This window comes from Cryptomeria japonica, chromosome 9 (assembly GCF_030272615.1).
Source record: "Cryptomeria japonica chromosome 9, Sugi_1.0, whole genome shotgun sequence".
NCBI lineage: Eukaryota > Viridiplantae > Streptophyta > Pinopsida > Cupressales > Cupressaceae > Cryptomeria > Cryptomeria japonica.
This window is the reverse complement of record NC_081413.1, coordinates 186,736,704-186,758,807: the sequence shown is the minus strand read 5'-3', so window position 1 is coordinate 186,758,807 and position 22,104 is coordinate 186,736,704. Positions and strand designations below refer to the sequence as shown.

Sequence of the window (22,104 nt, the reverse complement as noted above, 5' to 3'; positions counted from 1 at the left end):
TGCAATGGGTGCGATTAGAGGTATACTAGTTCATAGAGCCAATTGAAAGCTCATTTGTGTGTCATTGCTAGCATGGGAATCAAAGCATGTCCAAGAAAGAATGGTGTATGTATACCACATTATCAAATGGCAAAATATATTAGAGAGTAGGAGGAAAGCACTTAATGAAATCTCTTTCCCTATCTTGATATGAGGGATTAAGTCATGAATGAGTTTGCTGATTTTGTAGCCTCCAATGGTCAAAGTGTTTCTACTCTCCATGACAAGCATAGGAAGGATGCTCACGCTTGGTGGTACTTCAATGGGCATGCATTGCCACACCTCTATACTCTTGTGATTAAAATTTTACCCCAAATAAATTTGTTAATTTTTACTGCACTCTCTAAATTTGAATTTGGATTTGTAATTTTATAATTGTAACTCTCTTACTTTGCCTCAGCAGGTTGCTAGTACCCCTTCATCTAAGTGGAATTGGAGTGCATACTCCTTTATCAACATAGTGAAACACATCTATTTGGCAACAAGTAAAGTAGAGAAGCGAGTTTATGTGCATTCTAACTTGCACCTTCTTACCGACAAACAAAATGAGTGCAAGGAAGGGGCAAAAAATTTGTTTGTTGTAGATTCAGAGGAAATTGACTTGGATTTTTTTGCTGTCGTGCGATCTCCACTTTTTGAAGAATCAAATAGCTGGTATATTTTTACGGCAAGTGGCAGTTGGGTTGAATGTTGTTCTTCTAATCTACTGTAATATCCCCATCTCAAATGATGAGGATTAACAATGCATTGGCTGTCCTTTCCTTGGATTAGCCAAGAGCAAGAGGGCGAAGAGCATTATTATTAGAATATTTAATTATATTTTAGTCACCTATATTTAGTTCCTTGTTTAATGGTCATTTAGCTTTAAGAACAAGTTGTTTAAAGTGAACTACTAAAAAGCTAAATGCTAAATAAAGCTTAAAAGCTAATTAACTAAAAAGAAAAAGCTAAATGCTAAATAAAGCTTAAAAGCTAAATGCTAAATAAAGCGTAAAAGCTAATTAACTAAAAAGCTAAATGACCATTAAACAAGGAACTAAATATAGGTGACTAAAATATAATTAAATATTCTAATAATTATTGGGTAGGTATGGAGTCTTTGGCTTGTATTCTGTTCTATTCTTATTTTGTGGGTATGTCTTTTTAGGCAACTTAAGTGACTCCTACCCAAAAGACCTTTCTTGTACTTTAATAAGTGATATTGAAAAACATGTGATAAAAAGGCAAAGGGTTTGTGGGTTTTCTAGGAGCTTATTGGTTCACTTTTGAGGTTTTCAATATGGAGCATTGGATTAAGAGGTGGTGAATCAAGGGTTGAGATGAATTAATCTCTTTGGGAGCTATTATATAACTCTCTAGAGTTCTTTTAGAGCTCATTATGTTGTGAGTCTTCTATCTAATGCTGCTGCATTCTTGGCTTAAGGTTTGAAACCCTTGAGTATCCCTAGTTTTGGAGAAACATATGTGTGCCCCCTAGTTAGAATGGTGTGTTTCAGTGGAAGAGCTTTGGTTTGTGAAACCCTAGCACATCATCTTTTCTGGATTGCAATTGTTTGTCAGGTTTGGAGGCCGATCTAGAGGTGAAAGTCAGAGTTGAAGGTACATATTTGGATTAACTACAACATGGCACCTTCATATTTCTGAGCATTCTTAAGGACGATAACAGAAAGCACGAATAAATCAAACCTAGCGTTGGTTGTCTTGGGAGTTTGATGCCATATTTGAGGGCGGCTAGGGTTTGAACAAGTCTGAGGTATCTTGGTATATAAATCTGCATGCATATTTCATCTTTATCTCAGAAAAAATAAAAAAAATCATTGTAAGGCATTTCTAAAAATTCCGCGAAGGAATAAAAGGATTTTCTGTACTTTTCCTAAGTTCAGTAATAGCCAGAAATAAGATTTTTTAGCAGAAAAATCAGATCAGTAATCTGATCATAAATCTGAGTTTATTGTATAATTTCTTATATGCAAATAAAGTTTCAGATTTTTCTGTGCCCTAGTTTTGGAAATATTGTTGTTTTTTTATTACCCCTATTTGGGCATATTACATCTCCCTACATCATTTAATGTCAATGATGAAAATGATATTTGTCTTCATGATAACCCACCCGGCGCTGATTGCTAACTGTATTATTTTAATATTGAATGATGAATGTCTATTATGACATTAATATTTGACAAATTGATATCAAATTGCAAATTTGTTACATTTATCGTAGTTTTGATTAGCATATGCACGATATGTGATATTCTGAACTTAATTCCTGTTTGTAAGCTGCAAATATGCATGTATTTATGATTTTTATGTCTTTTGTATGGATGTACCTAGAATGTGTCCAACTCCTGAAAAATTTCTGCAGTACTGTTGTACCATATCTGTACTTGTACCCAATTCTGATTTGGCAACTTAGAAAAATACCAATAAAAACATGCAGGTGAAACAAGACGAACTAAATCTTTAAATGCAGTAGAAACAAACGACATGTTTTCATTATAGCAAGATATTTTACATTGGGAAGCCCTTTTGGGAAAAAACCCAGGGAAAATCACACTTACTGTATTAACTCAATTAACTGTTCATAATTCAGCATTATTTTGAACTTGTGCCTAACCCTTATTTATTTGGGAGTATTTAATAGTACAATACAATTGTTATAGAACCATGTGCAAAAAAAGTACCCATAAGGGTCTAAAATATTGCGAGTCCATGAACCATCTCATGGGGAACTACAATTGTCTCCTAGACTATCCTAATGTGATGCAGCTCAACAATTGAGAAATCTAGAAGGATTGTCAATTGTTGCAGCTGAGAAATCAAACTCTTCAACCTTTTGAAATGCTAATAATTAATGTTGAGCAAGAATAACAATTCATGAAAAAGCATTTAAATATGAAAGTAAACTTTCTGGAATTACTCTCATTGAATATTTAATCACAATTTCTACACCTCGACCAAGCTACAGGAAACAATTACATGCCACTTCCAAAAACTATGTAAACTCCTCCAACATGATTCCTCTTTGCAAATTTGACCGAAACACCCAATAACCAGCTACAGGAACATGAAATTACACTCTAATCTTTTTGAATAACCTCCTTTTGGTGCCAAGGTTCATGCTCTCACATTCAACTCTTCATTTCTCTTTGTCTCACCACTTTCAGCATATCTCCCTTAACTTCCACCTAGGAGATGCATTTTCTCCTCAATAACCAGCAAAGTCTCTCTATTTTTCCCTCCTTTCAGCTGTAGTAAATTCCCCAGTCAGACCTGTTGTGATGTTTTCACACATCGCCCCATTGCAAATGGGGAACCCCACTTTTTTATGCTTTTTGGGTTAGTTGTTGCATCTTTAGCTATTAACCTTTCACTTATAGGAAGTGCAGTGTCTTAGGTTGCTAGGAAGTGATCAGATCGTGTCTCCCTCGTTAGGATGAATTGAGGTCAGTTAGCTCTTAAGGCTTAGGAAATGAATGATTTTGTGATGATCATTCCATTTGATCATCAACATCTTACGCCTTCAGGGTGAGGAGTCTTAAGTGTTGAGTCATGAGAATTGAGATGATAGATGCAAATCAATCAGGATTAAGGCTTAAACAACATGGAAAAGCTTTGATGATGATGAGGGACCCTTTGAGTTGGTGAGGTGAGTGCTACTATTCATGAAATTAAGCAAGTTTGAGTCACCGTTAGTGACCCCCCAAAACCTCAACCACTTTCAGTCGGTGCCCTCTCAAATCCACGACATATTAGGGTGACTGTCAGTGCTTGGTAAAATCTCCGCCCAAGGATAGAGGAAAGTGTCCAAGTCAATGATCATGCAAATGGTGAAGGAAAGATCAATGTCATGAACCCGACATTGTAGGGACGCCAGTCGGCCATCTAAGCGGTGTTCCTTAGCACCTGATCCTTTTCTTCTGAATTTATTTAATTAATAAGGAAATAAAATGATTAATTTCCCTTAAGACGACTTGTCTTTTATTTAAATTATTAAAAGTTTATTTTAGTTAATAAGGATGAACCGACTTTAGGTCGGCTAAGTCATAACCCGACACACCCTCTTTATATAGAGGTCGCCTTGTGTTTTTGAGGGCATGCTGATTTTGGTTGATTGGAGCCTTTGTGCATGCAGGCCAGTCTGGAATGGAATCTCCAGCAAGCGAGTGAGGTGGGACGAAACTCTTACCTTCACACACACAGTCAACCTTAGCCTTCAGTCTGTTCTAGCATTAAATCCATTCATTATCCTTGGAGGTCTAGTCGCATCAGACAGCCATTGTCATCTCGAATCTGTGGCCATATTGGGCGCCACTGAAAGGGCGCCATTATTTGCACAACCTGGGGAATGCAGCCTAAGCTACAGGAAGGAGATCGCCAACTGCTAAATAAGGAGGCCATCCAATTCAGTATAATCATAGAGCGTCAACAGGCAGACCGACAGTCCAGGGAGTAATATCAGATGGGCCCATTGAAAAGTATGATGTTCAGGAGCTTCCAGGGAAAGGGCTACAAACCAACAAGGGAGTGAATGTCTGTGAATCAGTATGTAGTCCTATGAACTGATGTATAAATCTGATTGAAAAGCTGCATGCATTGAGTTATAACTAGTCCATATGTTTTGACCACAACTAGATGAAATTGGTGTTCTATGAATCTGAAGTTAAATCTGAGTCTTTGCAACATTTTCAAATCTATTGGAAAAATCTTCTGTTATATTTTGTGTTGTGTCCTATTAAGTATATTTCAGTGGTATCAGAGCTTTAGTCCTGCCAGCCGTGGGTTTGTTGATGAGTGAGAGAGAGCAGAGATACCAACAGCGAGAAAAAAAGAAGGGGGCTAGCATGGGTGACACTGATGAAGAAGCCAGGGCCTTCTTCAAGAGATCTGAGGAATTGCATCTCAGTGTGTCTGAGACACTAAAAGAGGTAGCCCAATTGCTGAAAGGTCTCAAGCAGGATCATGAAAGTGAAAAACCTGATGGCAACAAGAGTGAAGGAAGCTCTACCAATAAAGGGAAATCTGTCACTCATGGCGAAGAAAACAATTCCAAGAATCCTAGCACTGATAGTGAAAGAAACGCAGCCAAAACTTTTAGAGCCAGATTCTTGACTACTGAAGAAGTTGAGGAGGGTCAACCAAATCAGACCGAGGAAATGGATCGTCTCATAGCTGAATACAATGCCTTGAGCGAGGCAGTCAAAGATAACATGCCCTATTCCGAGTATTGTGGTCTGAGGTCAAGAAATGGACATAGGAAGAAGGGGTTTGACAAAAGGAAAGACATTCAGTATCGACTGGGGAAGATTACCATACCCAACTTCGATGGAACAGTTAGCACCACAGCTAGAGCCTGGCTGCAAAAATTGGATACTTACTACTCCTTAAACCCAATGACAGAAGAAGAGGCCCTCAAGTTTGCTACCCTACATCTTGATGGAATAGCTCATGACTGGTGGTACCATGGGCTTGTGACTCAAGGACATGATTCAATCTCCACCATAATGGAATTCGGTCAAAGATTAATCGAAAGGTTTGATAGGATAGACCCGGAGGTGCATTTCAGGAAGTTGGCCCAATTAAAGCAAGAAGATAAAGTGGGAGACTATGTGTCTAAATTTCAAAAGCTTGCTGTGATGGTACCTGATGTAACAGATAGGAGGTTGATAGTGCTTTTTGCTGAAGGCTTAAATGAACCACTAAGAGGTCTACTCAAAGCCCTGAACCCTACGACTTTCCAAGAAGCCATTACAACAGCTCTAAACTTAGAAGATTCAGTGACTCGGAATAGTTTCAGTAGTAAGAAGATAGCCCTACCTATACAGTCCAAAAAGCCTTTTCAAACAAGTTCGATTCCACCCAGGATGCCTATAACAAAATCCCAACATTCAGATGTCAGCAGAAATGAGTTAAGAAGAAGGAAGTTGTGTTTCACGTGCAAGGAATCATGGCAGCCTGGGCATCGTTGTCTGGGTAAGGGACAAGTCCATTATATTGAGGTGATTTCAGACAACGACACAGAAAGTGAACAGGCTGATTCTGAAAATGAAACAGTTAAAGTGGAGGTTGAAGGAGGAACACTTGCTGCTCTTACGGGAGAACCTTGCTATAGTGCGTTTCGCATTAAAAGAGTCTTAAAAGAACAACAAATTATCATCCTAATTGATAGTGGAGCCACCTATAAATATGTTTAAAGAAGTGGTGGAAAGACTTGGGTTGAATACGGCCCCGATTGAAGGGTTTGAAGTGAAGGTAGCTAGTGGAACCACTCTTTTCTTGCACACAAAAGGTGCCTCGAATGGAGTTAACCATGGGAGATTATAAATTGAAGGATGACTTCTACATCATTGATATGGATATGGAGGTGGTTTTAGGATGCCAATGGCTGCATTCAATTGACAAATATGAGACCAGCCGCCGTAAGATGGAAATTTCATTCCAACACAATGGGAAAAAGGTAGTTTTGCGGGGGTTGGCTAATAAAGGGACCATGGAAATTTCTGCTAAAAGGATGGAAAGGGTTTTCAGGAAAAAGTAAGTTGCATGGGCGGCCGAATACCTCATCAGAAATATAGGTGCCGCTGAGGGAAAAAGGGCTGTCAATAATCAGATTTAGTCAATCTTAGATAAGCATAACAAGGTGTTTAAGGATATACCACTGGGTATACCTCCTGATAGAGGATTTAAGCACATCATTGAACTTGAAGAAGGAGCAAAACCAGTAATGATTACTCCATATCGCCATCCAAAAATATATAAAGAGGAAATTGAGAAGGCCATCAAGGAATTGTTGAAAATGGGGCATATAAGGCCTAGTTCCAGCCCATTCGCATCTTCAGTTGTGCTGGTTAAAAAGAAAGATGGAACTTTGAGAATGTGCATTGACTACAAAGTTCTCAATAAGAAGACCATTAAGAATCGCTATCCAATACCGCAGATAGATGAACTAATTGATGAGTTACATGGAGCGAAGTATTTTTCTAAAATCGACTTACTCTTAGGTTACCATCAAATCAAGGTTTGGGAAGAAGATGTGCACAAGATAGCATTTCGATGTCATTATGGGACTATGATTTCTTGGTGATGCCTTTTGGATTAACTAATGCTCTAGCCACTTTCCAATTGTGTATGAATCAGATTTTTATCCTCCAATTGAGGAAGTTTGTTTTAATCTTCTTTGATGACATCTTGGTTTATAGCAAAACTTGGGAAGAACATTTAAAACATTTGGATGAGGTGTTGAGTGTGTTAGAATAGCAGTCTTTTTATGCCAAAGCATCTAAGTGTGAGTTTGGGTTGCAAGAGATTTTATATTTGGGGTTTAAAATCAGTGAACGTGGAGTAAGCATTGATGAGAAATAAATTAAGGCTATCCAAGAGTGGCCAAGGCCAAAGAATTTAATGCAGTTGAGGGGATTTGTTGGTTTGTGCAGCTATTACAGGCGGTTTGTAAGTGGTTTCTCACAGCTTGCTGCACCTTTGACAAATCTAACCAAGAAGGGAGCATTTGTATGGACTCCATCCGCCCAACGAGCCTTTGATATCTCAAAGAGGTAATGAGTACATGCCCAGTCTTAGCAATTCCATATTTTTTGTGACCCTTTGTCTTGGAATGTGACGCATCTGGTGAAGGGATAGGAGCCGTCTTGATGCAAAACAAACATCCTATAGCATTTGAGAGTAGGAAACTTAACGAGTCTGAGCGTGACAAAGAAATGTTGGCTATAATGCACGCTTTGACTAAATTCAAACAATATCTGGTTTGTAACAAGTTTTAGGTTAAGACTGATCATAATAGTTTAAAATACTTCCTTAACCAAAGGGATTTAAATGACAGACAACAAAAAAAAATTCAAGCCTTTGATTTTGATATTGAATATGTTAAAGGAAACAATAATGTAGTGGCTGACACACCATCTAGGAAACCTCATTTGTTCTCAATTACTGAGATATCTGCTGGTTGGAGGGCTATGATTATAGCTGAATACGTCAAGGATCCATTGGCTAATGATATTTTGGAAGGCAAACTACAAGATGACAAGTTTAGAGCAGTGAATGAACTGATTCTCTACAAAGAAAGAGTATATATTGTACCTGAATCTAAAATGAAGGACAAGATTCAGAGGGCATGTCACAACACCCCATTAGCTGGTCATCTGGGGTTTTACAAAATGTACAAACAGGTGAGGGAGCATTTCTTATGGAAGGGATTAAAGCAAGATGTAATGCAGCATGTAAGGGAATGCAAGGAGTGCCAACAAAATAAGGTAGAACATGTGTTTCCAGCAGGGTTGTTGCAGCCTTTACCCATTCCCAATCAAAAGTTGGAAAGTATATCAATGGATTTTGTTACTGGATTGTCGAAAGTTCAAGGTAAGGATTGTTGCATGTGGTGGTTGATAGAATCACAAAGTATGCACATTTCTATGCTATATCATCAGATTATAAAGCTTCCAAGTAGCTGAATTATTTTTTAAAGAAATTTTCGGACTTCATGGTCTACCCAAAACTATTGTGAGTGACAGGGATAGCACGTTTCTAAGCTTGTTTTGGCAAGAACTTTTTTGTTTGACAGGTACAGAATTAACACCTAGCACGAGCTACCATCCCCAAACGGATGGCCAAACATAAATAGTAAACAAATGGATAGAAGGGTATTTAAGAAACTATGTAACAAGTCAGCAAACAACATGGATTAAATGGTTGCATTTGGGAGAATATTGCTATAACACGACTCATCATATGTCCATTGGTATGACCCCTTTCAAAGCACTCTACGGATATGATGCTCCTTCTTTTGTGGACTTGATTTTTACTGATAGTAGAGTTCCCATTGCCAAGGAAGTAGTGCAGCAAAGTAAGGATATTCTGGAAACTCTCAAGGAAAATCTGCAGTGAGCTCAGAATCAGCAAAAACTCTATGCGGATAGGCATCGAACTGAGTGAACTTTTGAAGTAGGGGACTTGGTGTTTCTTCGTTTGCAGCCTTTCAGACAATCCTCAATTAAGGGGAATGGCACAAAAAAGTTAAAACCACGATTCTATGGCCCTTATCCGGTGGTCAGGAAGGTGGGACAGGTGGCTTATGAGTTGGAATTACCACTTGAAAGTAAAATCCATAATACTTTTCATGTTTCTTGCCTCAAGAAGGCCCTTGTGCAGCAGATCACACCTTCATTGGAGTTACCTCCTCTTGACTATGAGGGCCGACTCACCTTGGAACCAGAGACCGTGCTCAATTTTAGGGAGAAAAGGTTGAGGAATAAAGTAATCCCTGAATACTTGGTAAAGTGGAAGGGGATACCACCCGAAGATGCTACATGGGAAGGAATTGAAATCTTCAAACATCCCAATCTGCAATTGCTTGAGGACAAGCAATTTGAAGATGGGAGGACTGTCATGAACCCGACATTGTAGGGAGGCCAGTCGGCCACATAAGCGGTGTTCCTTAGCACCCGATCGTTTTCTTCTGAATTTATTTGATTAATAAGGAAATTAAATGATTAATTTCCTTTAAGCCGACTCGTCTTTTATTTAAATTAATAAAATTTTATTTTAGTTAATAAGGATGAACCGACTTTAGGTCGGCTAAGTCATAACCCGACACACCCTCTTTATATAGAGGTTGCCTTGGGTTTTTGAGGGCATGTTGATTTTGCTTGATTGGAGCCTTTGTGCATGCAGGCCAGTCTAGAACGAAATCTCTAGCAAGCGAGTGAGGTGGGACGAAACTCTTACCTTCACACACACAATCGACCTTAGCCTTCAGTCTGTTCTAGCATTAAATCCATTCATTATCCTTGCAGGTCTAGACGCATCAGATAGCTATTGTCATCTTGAATCCGTGGCCATATTGGGCGCCACTGAAAGGGCGCCATTATTCGCACAACCTGGGGAATGCAGCCTAAGCTACAGGAAGGAGATCGCCAACTACTAAATAAGGAGGCCATCCAATTCAATATAATCATAGAGTGTCAACAGGAAGACCGGCAGTCCAGGGAGTAATATCAGATGGGCCCATAATCGCAGGTTGAAAAGTATGATGTTCAGGAGCTTCCAGGGAAAGGGCTACAAACCAACAAGGGAGTGAATGTCGGTGAATCAATATGTAATCCTATGAACTGATTTTTAAATCTGATTGAAAAGCTGCATGCATTGAGTTATAACTAGTCCATATGTTTTGACCACAACTATACGAAATTGGTGTTCTATGAATCTGAAGTTAAATCTGAGTCTTTGCAACATTTTCAAATCTATTGGAAAAATCTTCTGTTATTTTTTGTGTTGTGTCTGTCCTATTAAGTATATTTCAATCAATTCAATGTGTCAAGCATGATGAAGGAAGGATTAAGTTGGATCATCAAAAAAGTTTGAAGGCATTGTCAATGCTTGCTCAAAAACCCGACCTCGCAGTGCCAGTGGCCATGCAAAAGCCTGACCACCTTTGGTCAATGCCCTCTTTAAAGTCCGATCTCTTTTGTGCCATAGTCAATGCCCCCCTAAAATTCCAGCCTAATCTAGTTGATGCTACCTCAAAAGCTTGATCTTTTCCTTACATTGTCAGTGCTCATTAGAAAGTCCGATTGCCCATAGTCGATGATCTCCTAAAAGCCCAATTATCTTGAGATTACTTCCTATGACTCCCCAAAAACTCAATCAAGCCAAAAGAAGTCTCTACGCTTGGAAAAATGAACTTCAGTCAAGGTAAATGTTTAAATTGTGAGAGACCATGATAATTGAGATGAGTAAAAATCTCCTTTCAATGAATGGAAATACCTTGAACAAGTCAATGGAGTGAGTAAAGTTAATGTTTTCGGTCACTGTCAGTGCTAGGCGAAAGCCCGATCCATCCCAAACTGTTGTCAGTGCTTAGTCAAAATTGCGACCATTGTTAGTGCCTAGTCAAAATCGCGACCATTGTTAGTGCCTAGTCAAAATTGCAACCACTGGCGATGCCTATGCAAATCCCTGATCACTTGACCCCCAAAATTCGCGACAAAGGGGGGAGATGCTTATGTTTACGGCCAAGAAGATGGAGAAAGCCGAACTTTGACAAGGCAATACAATTAAACATTAACCATTGGAAATTGAATTAATAAAAACGTTAAGCGAAGACAAGTCGGCCCTATTCAACAAAATTTGAAATTGCAAAACATTAAATAAGTAAAAGAGGTCTGCTTTGTTATCAAAGGATGCATCCCTTCGTCGCCTATAGGAGAGAGTGATGATTACTTTGTTTGATCATCAACTCAAATCAAAATTCATCGTTTAGGTTTAAGGCTAAGAACAAGATGCATGAGAGAGGACATTACAACTTGTAGGGGTCAAGTACAACAAGGAGGAGTATGATCAATGCATTCATCAACATTGCAAAGGAGAGATAAAGACTCACCATCATTAAGGAAGGATGTCAGCATCTTCAAGGCAAGATCAAAATTAACATCATGAGAGAGAAAACACTTGTGATGAGGTACAAGATTCGGCATGAGAGTGCATGTGCTAAAGGAAGAAAATTTTCACATTTTGAATTTTCTCTGGAAATCGAAGAATCATTGCTAGTACATCAGGGAGATAGTTCCAGAAGAGTTAATCAAAGTTAGAAAGGTTGATCCCCAAGGATGATTCAATTTGGGAATATCTCCTACCTTCATGTCATTTCCTCCATTCTTCACTGCAGGCACTTGATAATGTTGAATATCAAGAGATATGCATCAATCACCTACAACTTGTGATGAGTTACAAGAAGCAACTAGTTGAGGTGGTGCCTAGTCATCACCAACTCACCCAATCACATCATTTCAAGATAAGGCATCCAAGTTCGGTGCACCAAACTCATCCAGCGAGGCAGATAACTATGACATGTGTGCACAAAGTCTGATTTACCTACCCTCATCTATTGGTGAATAATTCAATAAGGATGTGTCCCACTCAATGTAATTTTGTCATTGGTCAAGCATTAAATGCTTTGTAATGGGTATAACAAACCCTAATTAGAGTTTTCATCTTTCAATCTTGGCCATTGATGTGGATTTGATCTTGGCCCTTCGTTGTAATGAGAGCACTATATAAGGCTCTACCTCTTCATTTGTAAAGGTTAATAGTGAATAGTTGATAGTTAGTAGAAAGTAGCAGATAGCAAGTAGATGGTAGCTAGAGTAGAGTAGAAGGAAAGGAGATTGTTGTCAAGACATTGTTGCAAGTAACATGTTAATTTCATTGAAGATATGGTGAACTTCATATGTTGATTTCAACAATTTACATGGTCTCTACTTCATGTTTCTTTTTATGTTTGATTAAATGGATGGAAGATCTTATGGATGATTAATGGTGAAATTCCTATGTTTATACTACTAGTATTTCATTGATTGTGAAGTATCTTGCGTAGTCAACTGAGCTCATTTATCCAAGCTTAACTTCAATTACTACTTCCTCATTGATATTGATGGTATCTATGTTTGCGGTAGTGATTTGAAAATCATTAGGTATCCCTAGAAGATCGCATTGGCCTTGTGAAGATGTTCGTTGCATGTCAAAGCAAAGCTTAGTTGAGCTCACTTGAAGTTGTTCATTGCTCTTGCATTCTTAGTGTTAGCATAGCATTCCTAAACCTTACCTCTTTTTCACTTTTTTTTCATCAAAAGATAATTAGTAGTAGGAAAGAGCTACATTGCAACGTCATTCGTAAAAACAGCATTCCTTGTGATAAAGATTTCCAACTCTTCAAGAACAATTACGTAAGTCCCCTTGGAGGAGCAGCAAAACACATCAAACCATTGAAGCTATCCAACACATCAAGACCTGACATTGTAAACCTTGGAGTCGTTGCAAGTGATCCTTGTGTTCAGCATTTGAGAAGTCTTTGTTTAAGAGAGGATAGAGTATTCAATACTTTATTCTGTGTTCGATAGTGCATAAAACACACATCAACAAGACCTCTACCAATTGCCAGGAAAGATTCTTCAAATCCACTCTCCTCAAATTGCCAATCATTTCTCTTTCCACTCTCTTCAATTCTAGGCGCTTGGACAGTCAAGGCTCAAAATGGCCTTGAAATGTATTAAGTGCCCCATATCCTTTGCCTGGGCGTGGAGTTTTTCCTTCTCCCAAAGTGGAGATTAAAATTTAAAATAATATCAATAAAACAAAGTTTAATGTCACCAAATAACTCAACTTTTTAATTAAATTTTTTTGAGCTAGAGGTGAGAAAATAGAGCATGAAATCCTGCCTGCAAGACCAAAAACCAAAACCACAACAAGAAAAAGTTAAATAAAATAACTTTATTTGGTTGTGCAAGATTGCCCATGCACCCGGATGACTGCATCATATTGTGGGAAATTGTACAGTCTATAACAGTTGTAAAACATGCAAAATATACAACAAATATCCAACATTTTATTAATCATTGGATTTGTTAAACTGTGTATATTTTTTTTCACGTGCTTCTGACAAGTATGGCCACTTGCTATATAATCTTTTTTTCATTTTTTGCTATTTTTGATTCTTAATCTAATATGGGCCTTGCTTATAGTCATATCTAACTTTAAATGCACACCATAGAAACTTTGACTGACATTATCAAAAAAAAAAAAATATCAGAATGAAAAATAGAAGGTGATAGCAGCAGGTAGATGTAAAATACCAAAAAGTGGATGAATGAGAGACCTTTTTTGGAATTTGTAGGTCATATCAGGATTTCATTACCCTACGTTGTATAATTAAAGACAAGAAATGTAGTAACCAAGCAGATATCATTAGAAAGATGACAATAGACTGTTTGAAACAATCAAAGAACAAGATGCAAGACTTTTATATATCTCAATTGTTTTTGTTCTACTTCCTTCACATGTTTTAAATTTTTCTGGCTGCTTGAAAATCTATTTGTGTCTACATAGCAAGCGAGCCAATTATGTGGTACTATCTAAAAAAAGAAGTTTAATTTCAATTTCTGAACAGCTTATTGAATGATTGTAGTGATTCTTATGGTCAATGACAGAAATGGTAAATGGACCTTCAGAATTGTCATGCATGCATTCACTCACACAGGGGCATGTGCACTTATAAATGCACACGTGGATGTGTGTACGCACACATATACATACACAGCCACACATACTCACATGCATGCATATGGCACTCCCAACCTACCACATGCACACACAAGTGACTCATAGCTAGAGAGATTTGCCTAGACACAAACATGGTAAATAATTCTGTAACTCTCAAAACCTTCGATTCTATTACTGTACACACTTTTTCTCTCACGTGCGTGTATATGCTATAATATTAAATAAGTTTATTTCATGACTTTATTTGTTGTCTATGCTTATGGTTACATAATCAGTACTCTGGTAATTGTTTTGTTGGTGGGACCATCTCAGAACAGGGTTGCTTGTAGTTTCCTAGATATGTGATTTTGTTTTGAAACATATGATAATATCATGAATTTACGTCTGTACTAGTTCCAAATTCTTTTTTTTTCAATCTTTCTTTTGAAATGAATTACTCTGTACAGTGTTGTGCTCTATAATTCTAGAGTGAAGGCATTTTGCAATAATTCAAAAGCTTGTAGTAAGTCATCAAATCTCCTACATGTATTTTATCTTTTAATTGGTTACTTTGAAATGAGAGGATCATTAGAGTGAGGTGAATGCATTTTCATTTTTCATTTACCTTTATGTAGTATATTCTTATAGTATGAAATCTTTTCAGATATGGCGAGCTTGCTATTCAAAAGCCAGTTACAGGAGTATGCTCAAAAGGCATGCATTTCTGCACCGGTATACGAGACTTCAAAAGAAGGGCCACCCCATGTTCCTAACTTTAAGGCATCTGTCATTATAAATGGAGTCAGATATGAATCTCCAGATCGTTTTCGCAACCGCAAACTTGCTGAGCATGCAGTAGCTCAGATTGCTCTTCAGGAATTGCTCAAAGCAGCTAATGGAGAAGTGACTACAACTAATCCAGTTGTACGTTTCTCTTGTTTTTTTCTAATCTTGGGCATTCTCTTTTTCTTTATGATTATTGTCAAACTGCCTTTTGTGTAGGGCACACAAGTCTTAATATGGTGTATGATATCACAATTGTGTGTAAATGGTTTCTATAGAAACGAGTAGTTGATTTTGCTGCTTATAATGGCATAATAGTCATAGAGTTACACCTCAAAGATTCAAATTAGTAGTTGATAGGGTCTCTTAAACAAGACACAATTTCTTCATACTCTTTGATCAAGTTTGATTTGAGTTTTTGTCTTGCATGTATGCTTTTAAACGTCTAACTATTAGCTGTTATTCTCTTAGTAAGTTAAGTTTTCCATAGATGTGTACTCTAGTTATATTAATATTATTAATAAATTGTATTCATGTTGTTGAATTGATTATTTTCTTTGGCCTGCAATTCTTTTTCATTGCAGAATTTTCAACTTAAGGAAGTGTTGTGACCTTTTCACACATTGCGGGGACCCCCTCTTTTCCCGTTTTTTGCGTTGTTAGGTTAGGGTTTTGGCTGCTTAGTGGGCAATTTTGTGTTTCTCGTGCCTGAGTCTCGGAGTTTTGATCATGCCTAGTGCCGTCTAGGGTTTTGAGGTTATAGGATCGAGTTGCAAACGTTGATATTTTAATGATCTTAAATTTTGTCTAAGTATTGACCTTTTGAGCGTTAACGTGTTTTTAAACACGCGCATCAGTGATTTTAAAGTGCCAAGGTATTCCCAGACCTTTTGGAGTTGTTTTCTCACTCTCGAGGTATTATTTAAATTGATTTCGCACTTTATCCCGATAATTTCCTAGTGTTTCGCACAATTTTTTGGAAAATTTGCCTAAGTCCAGTCTAAATTTTGAAGTTTCTAAGCGATTTTGAGTGGTTAAAATGCCAAATTCCCAAGGGAAATCCATATTCCAAGGGTTAGAAGGTCAAATTCCATGCTAGAGGTGCTTTTCCCCTCATATTTCAAACTACCCACCCGTTTCCCCACTCAAAATCCACACTACACATGGGTTTCCCTTGAAATCCATACTGGCTATGATTTTCCACCATTGTTTATCCATGCTTGGGTCGTTTTTCTCCTGGAAGTGCTAATTTTGGCTAAGTGTCAGGATTTTTCCAGACTGGCATCGATTTTCCACCAGGAGTGCGAACTATAGTGCGGACAACGTTGAGGATGATTCCATGCCTGGATCGATTTTCCACCAGGCTGTTTTGTGACAAGTTAGTGCGCATTTTTGTGCAGACTCTCAGTCCATACCCAAGTCGATTTTCCACTAAGAGCAATTTGATGAGTTTCGAGTCCGGATTTTCATCCAGACTGAGGTCGAATTTCCACCAGGGAGTGTTTTTTGCAAATAAAGTGAATTTGGAGTGTGGATTCCTTGTCCATGCCCCCATTGATTCTCCCCTAGCCTGTTTTGTATGCATTTTGATGAAATTTTGTATGGATTTTTATCCAAGCTAAGATCGATTTTCCCTTGTGGGGAACTTTTGACGTTTTAAATGATTTTTAACGGGCTTTTTTTTAATCCCTACCCAAATCAATTTTCCCCTGGAGGATCAATTTTGACTTAAAATTGAAATATTTAATAAGTGAGCCCCATTTTTAATTGTTTTTAAATGATGATTGATGATTATTTAAAATTTTAAAAGCAAAAATTAAATAACTTGCAATAAGCATTTAATGTTTTTACCCTTCTAGAAGCAAGTTGGTTTTTACCAAACAAGTATATAAGCAAGTGTTTTATCCCACATTGCTTGTGTGGTGAAAGTGAGAGGCAAAAGCAAGTATAAGAGAGGAGTCTCCAGCAATATTTTATTATTAAATCTGCCAAGTGTCTCCATGAAAGGCGATTTTTCTCTCTTATTGGCAAAGTGTTGGATTGAGGATTTCTTTTCTCCATTTTTTCCAGCTTGGCAATCCTTTCTATTGTTGCCATTGAAGATCATTTCCAGATTTTTGGTGGAAATTAGCGATTTTTGGTGTTTGAGACTTTTGGCGATTTTGTCTACCATTGTTGCTTGCTGTTCCAGACCTTCATTGTTGCAGATTCGAGTTACATTGAAGACATTTTTCAGAATTTTCAGAAATGGCGCTATAGCTGGGAAAGTTCGATTTTTATTTTGCAAGTGCTGGAAGCTTACTTTGGTGGATTCTATGCATGTTTGATGCCACCTTTGCCCCCCTACTTGCTGTCATTTGCTTCAGATTTAGACCTCCATTGTTGGTTGTACATTCAATTTTTAGACTTAACTTTTATTGCCCAGCCAGCTGCAACTTTAGCGATTTACATTTGGAGACATTTTGGAGGCATTTTGGGATCATTTTCAGACCATTAGAAGGCTGTCTTAAGGTCTGCAACTGTGTAAATGGCTGCTTGTCCTCAGAAATTTATTTTTTGCCAGCCATAACTATGTTTCCAAAATTAACTATCTTCATCATCAAGACTGATTTTTATCAAGTTTGTGCATATTTTTGAAGGATTGCAACATGTTTTTTGAAGTTAATTTATTAGTTGCAAGTTGTCTTCAGATTTGTTGACCTCCATTGTTGACTGCGGAAGGTGTCTTCAGACATACCTTGTGTGAAAACACAACCTTTCACACCTTTCCTTAGTCATCGTTGATCGGGTATACTCCTTTGCATTTTAGTTTGCATAGTTTCTAAGCATAAGGAGGTATTAATAAATTTTATAGAGGGTTTCCATGCCCTAACGTTGTCACACTTTGAATCTAATTGTCAAAATCTACCAAGAGTATGGACTATTTTCCTGACTTTATGTTCTAATTAGCTAAAATCTTTAGAAAGTCAAGAATTTTATAAAGAACATCATTTATTTTCCTAAGCATAACTTCAAGCTTCGTACAGGTATGATGTCGAAGTCCGGATTTAAGGAAATGAAAGAACTATTGAAGATGCTGGAGACTGGATTCTATCTAGAGCTCAAGATTTCATCCAGATGGAAGGAGATCATAGATACAAACATGCATTTCCTAGACTTGAACCAGATGCAACAGCGGATGTTCGAAGTCGGAAATCAGGTTCCTTCCCTAGCATATGCGAACATTATGAAGAGTGGTATTTTTCATGCCGTTGGATTTCCACAGTTCATACAGTGCAGTGAGATTATCTTGGAGTGCGCATGATGTTATGATCCCCTCACACAAATGATCAAAACTCCTAAGGGCGTTATTGCCTACCTTGCTGAGGATGCTATCGCAGAGGCGTTCGGAATTCCACGCGGAACAGATATGAAGGATGTGACCAAGGATGAATATACAAAAAGATAGACAAAGAAAATGGGTGCCTGGAAGAATATGATAAACAAAGAGTGGATGATTGAGCCTAGGTCTCATCATTCCAAGGCTCCCAAGACACTCATGTGCATATACTTCAAAGAGGAGTATAGCGACTTAATATTCCTACTCAACAAAGTGATGGGGATGCTGCAGGGAGCAATATTCGATGGATGGATGTTTTATTTCATCCAGGATTGTCTTAGAGGGACATTGGTAAATTGGTCTAAGATCATAAGTGACAATCTGGACTTTCAGCTGAGGAATGTAGAGTGGTCCAAGTCATTCGCCATGACTTCTTACCTGGTATGCCTACTTGCACGGTTTGTTTCATACAAAAGATTGATATGCAAAGGTGAAGTTGGGAATGGGCAAGGACAATTCAAGAGTCATGAATGCTACCTCCAGTTGAGCATGTATAGAATTGAAGACTATAAGAGAGTGAATGATGCATTCACTATGTACATCACGCGGATGCTGCAAGGTGGAATCCACAGAAGATTGTCCAAGGAGGCAATAGAGCTAATAGAGAAATATGGATCGTGGTATATTCAGTTTCCCACTTTCACGTACCTTAGGATTCATGGGTTTCAATCTGAACCCTACAAACTTCCTAGGTATTCGACCGACAAAATGATCTTGTTGGAAGTGGTGAGACAACTTCTAGAGTTTGATGTCATTCAAAGAGAGAAGCAGAGGACATGCATGACATTCCCTATTTCAGTTGGGAAGACGTCAGAGGTTTGCCAGTCTGCCTTAGCTGCTAGCACTGCGAGTGAGGAGCTTGCATTCTATCGATTTGCTACATATAAGAAAAGAGAAAGATTTGATCGAGATAAGAAAGTTGGAAGGATCGCGGGAGAGAAGTTCATCCACAAAGTAGACATAGAAGATTATTGGGCCAACCTGATGGACGAGAAAGTAGTGAAGAGACGAATGTGGTCCATAATGTCAGTGGATTTCATGAGGAAGTGTGGAATTTTCCTCATTTCTGATCAAGTGTTAGATGAGAGAGATCATACGTATCCACAGTATGAGAGTGAAATGAAGAAGGCAATCTTATTGCCAAATTGGTCAGATTCAAAAGAGATTGACCTGAAAGTATTGATGAGAGGTCTTGAGTTTCTCCCGTGTATGGGTAGATATATAGATGAATAAGTTAGTTGATATGGGTGTTCCCTTCACTTATGAAAGGACGAAGCCGGAAGAGTCTACTTTCGAGGATGATCAGAGGACTATCAATGACGTCAGGATTTATGCGGACGAAGAGAGTCAAGCTCCCAAGAGAAGGAAGAACACGCCGAGAGAAGTCAAGGCCAGAGGGAAGAAGATTGAGGAGGTGAAGAAGAAACATAAGACTTTCATTCCTCCACCTATCATTCCTTCACCACCTCTCAGTGTCTCATCAATCAAAGTGATTGAAGTAATAGAGCTGAACAAGGAGACCCATCAATGTTCCAACACGGTGATACTACCAAGGAATATTCAGGAGTTACATGCCACAACGACATCTGCACCTCCAAATGAGAATGATGATCAGTCGGGATCTCCTACTGTCCTTTTGGAAGTTAGTTTGGGAAATGAGGTATACGATTGGACCAGGAATAATCCTGATGATGATGATGATGTTATCTCGGCATTGAGAGGACTTGATTGAGAAATGTGTCTCGATGATGGTATGGAGATGGCCGCCATTCCTGAATGGTTGATGAGAAGTATGGAGAAAAGTAAGAAAATGATAGAGGCACAGCCTATTGATGACATTGATGACTACCTAACTAGGAGTGCTAAGGAGAAAGAACCCAAGAGAGCGGAGATTTTGTCGCACATAGCTAGAGATGAGACAGGAATGCGGATTCCGCAGATTGCTGTTCCTATTGCAAGCGTGACAACGGACATTGCGACTCCTATGGATTTCCAAATCACTTCAGTTGCCCTTGGTCGTACATCCAGAGAGCAAGAATTTCAGGAGGTTGGTGAAAACCTCAAGGCAATCGATGCAAGGTTAGACAGAGAGATTGCGGAGAAAGAAAGATACAGAGAAGAGAATATCAGACTTAGAGAGTATATCGCAGGGATAAGGCGTGAAAATCCCACCCTTATTTCCCCTATTGCAGTTGACCATGGAATACATTCACACTATGAGGCAGCGAGAGATACACTCTCGGAGGTGGAAAAGTGGATTGAGAGTGCAAGAAAGCAGGTAGATGATTTCCTTACTCAATTTGTCCATGCATATGATAGGACAACATGGCTCGTATTTAGAATCCAGTATTTGGAGGGAGTTTGGGAAGAATTTCGGCCTATTCAAGAGAAGACTATTCCACGCCTCTAGGCTTTGAAGAAGATTCCTAATTCCACCTTGGTCAACGAGAACATTGTGCACAGTGGAGACAGATACGATTTCCATGGCTAGTATTGTTCATTAACCGTGAAGAAATCAACTTATGAGAACACCCAGTCGAGTTGTATGGAGATGGAGGGATTGATTCAGGACATTCAGATGAAGATCCTTGCCTCGATTGAGGAATTATTGGGTGTTGATGTTAGTGATGCTAGTGGTTTACACTTAGCCGAATTAAGAGACAAGATGAAGTTTATGTATTTTTGCGTGTTGGACTCTTTGAAAAAGAGTCAGATAGATGACTTGGTCTCTTTGTTGATTCATGTTCATAGTTCACAGAAGCTCATGCCAGATTGGGAGAACACTTTGGATGCTTGCTTGGATTCATTGGACGTGATTGATTTACAACAGGGATACCTTGCCTAGCATTTCCATGGAGGAGTTAGATTCAGTATTGGCTAGATTCTTGGAGTATGCTAGGAGAGAGAGATGCAAGGAGGAATCTTCTAGAAGATTCCCTATTTGATGACTAGGTATCTTTTGATTGGGCCAGATGTAGGTGGCACCATTTTTGATGTAAACCCTAATTAGGGCAATTCTAAGGTTTTGTTGGCATGATCTCGACCGTTGATCTTGGATCAATCTTGGCCATCCATTTTGTAAGAGACTTTATATATGCCTCCTTGTCTCTCATTTGTAAGAGAGAGTTTTTGTAGAATTGTTGGTATATGCTGCAACTATTTGAATCATAATCATTGTTCAATTGTTGGTGATTTTGCTCTTCAAGTGTTGTGTTTGCATTCATAGTTCTCAATTCCTCCAAGTTAGATTAGAATTTATTTTCATGTATGTTAGATTGAGTGAAAGATTTGGTGAATATATTTGTGTGGAATCCTTAATCCATACCACTAGCCTCTTGCCACTGGTAAGTGCGCCTTGTGTGGTCAATTAGAAATTTGAGTAAGCTTAACTTCACTATTACACGTCCCTTGACAAGCATCAACTTGGATGGTGTCAACATTTGATGGTGATAGCCTGAAAATCTTTAAGTATACCTTAGACGATTGCACTAAGCTTGTGTCAATACTTGTTTGTGAGACCTTGCCTAGTTTGATTCCACTAGATTTGTTCACCATTTCCTACATTCCTAGGCTTAGAATAGATTTCCTGAACCCTATTCCTTTTGCCCATTTTTTAGCAAGAATTAAATCCAGAGCTTCATTGATAAATCCTAAGTTGTCAGTACACCTATTCCGCACCTTCATAATCAAAGAAGATAATCCAAACATTTGCGTAAGTCCCCAAGTGAACACAACAATTCACATTGACCATTGAGTTACCCACTCGTCAAGACCTGACATGTAGAAACCTTGGAATCATTTTAGTTGATCTCATTCTTAGCATCTGAGGTGATTTTGTTCAAGAGAGGGTAAATTACCTT

The 22,104-nt window shown here is 38.4% G+C and overlaps 1 protein-coding gene across 4 annotated transcripts in view; it reads left to right on the top strand.

Moving 5' to 3' along the window:
• Positions 1-22,104, top strand: part of LOC131038279 (double-stranded RNA-binding protein 8) — a 69,142-nt gene that overhangs the window by 5,711 nt on the left and 41,327 nt on the right. For 2 of the 4 annotated variants that reach the window (XM_057970639.1, XM_057970625.1), the window contains exon 3: positions 14,747-15,006. In XM_057970639.1, the coding sequence (XP_057826622.1) occupies positions 14,749-15,006 (258 nt within the window). In that variant the 5' untranslated portion in view covers positions 14,747-14,748. Of the gene's footprint in view, positions 1-14,030; positions 14,238-14,553; positions 14,606-14,746; positions 15,007-22,104 lie in introns of those variants that run through there. The other 2 variants (XM_057970632.1, XM_057970651.1) reach the window with 2 other exon arrangements.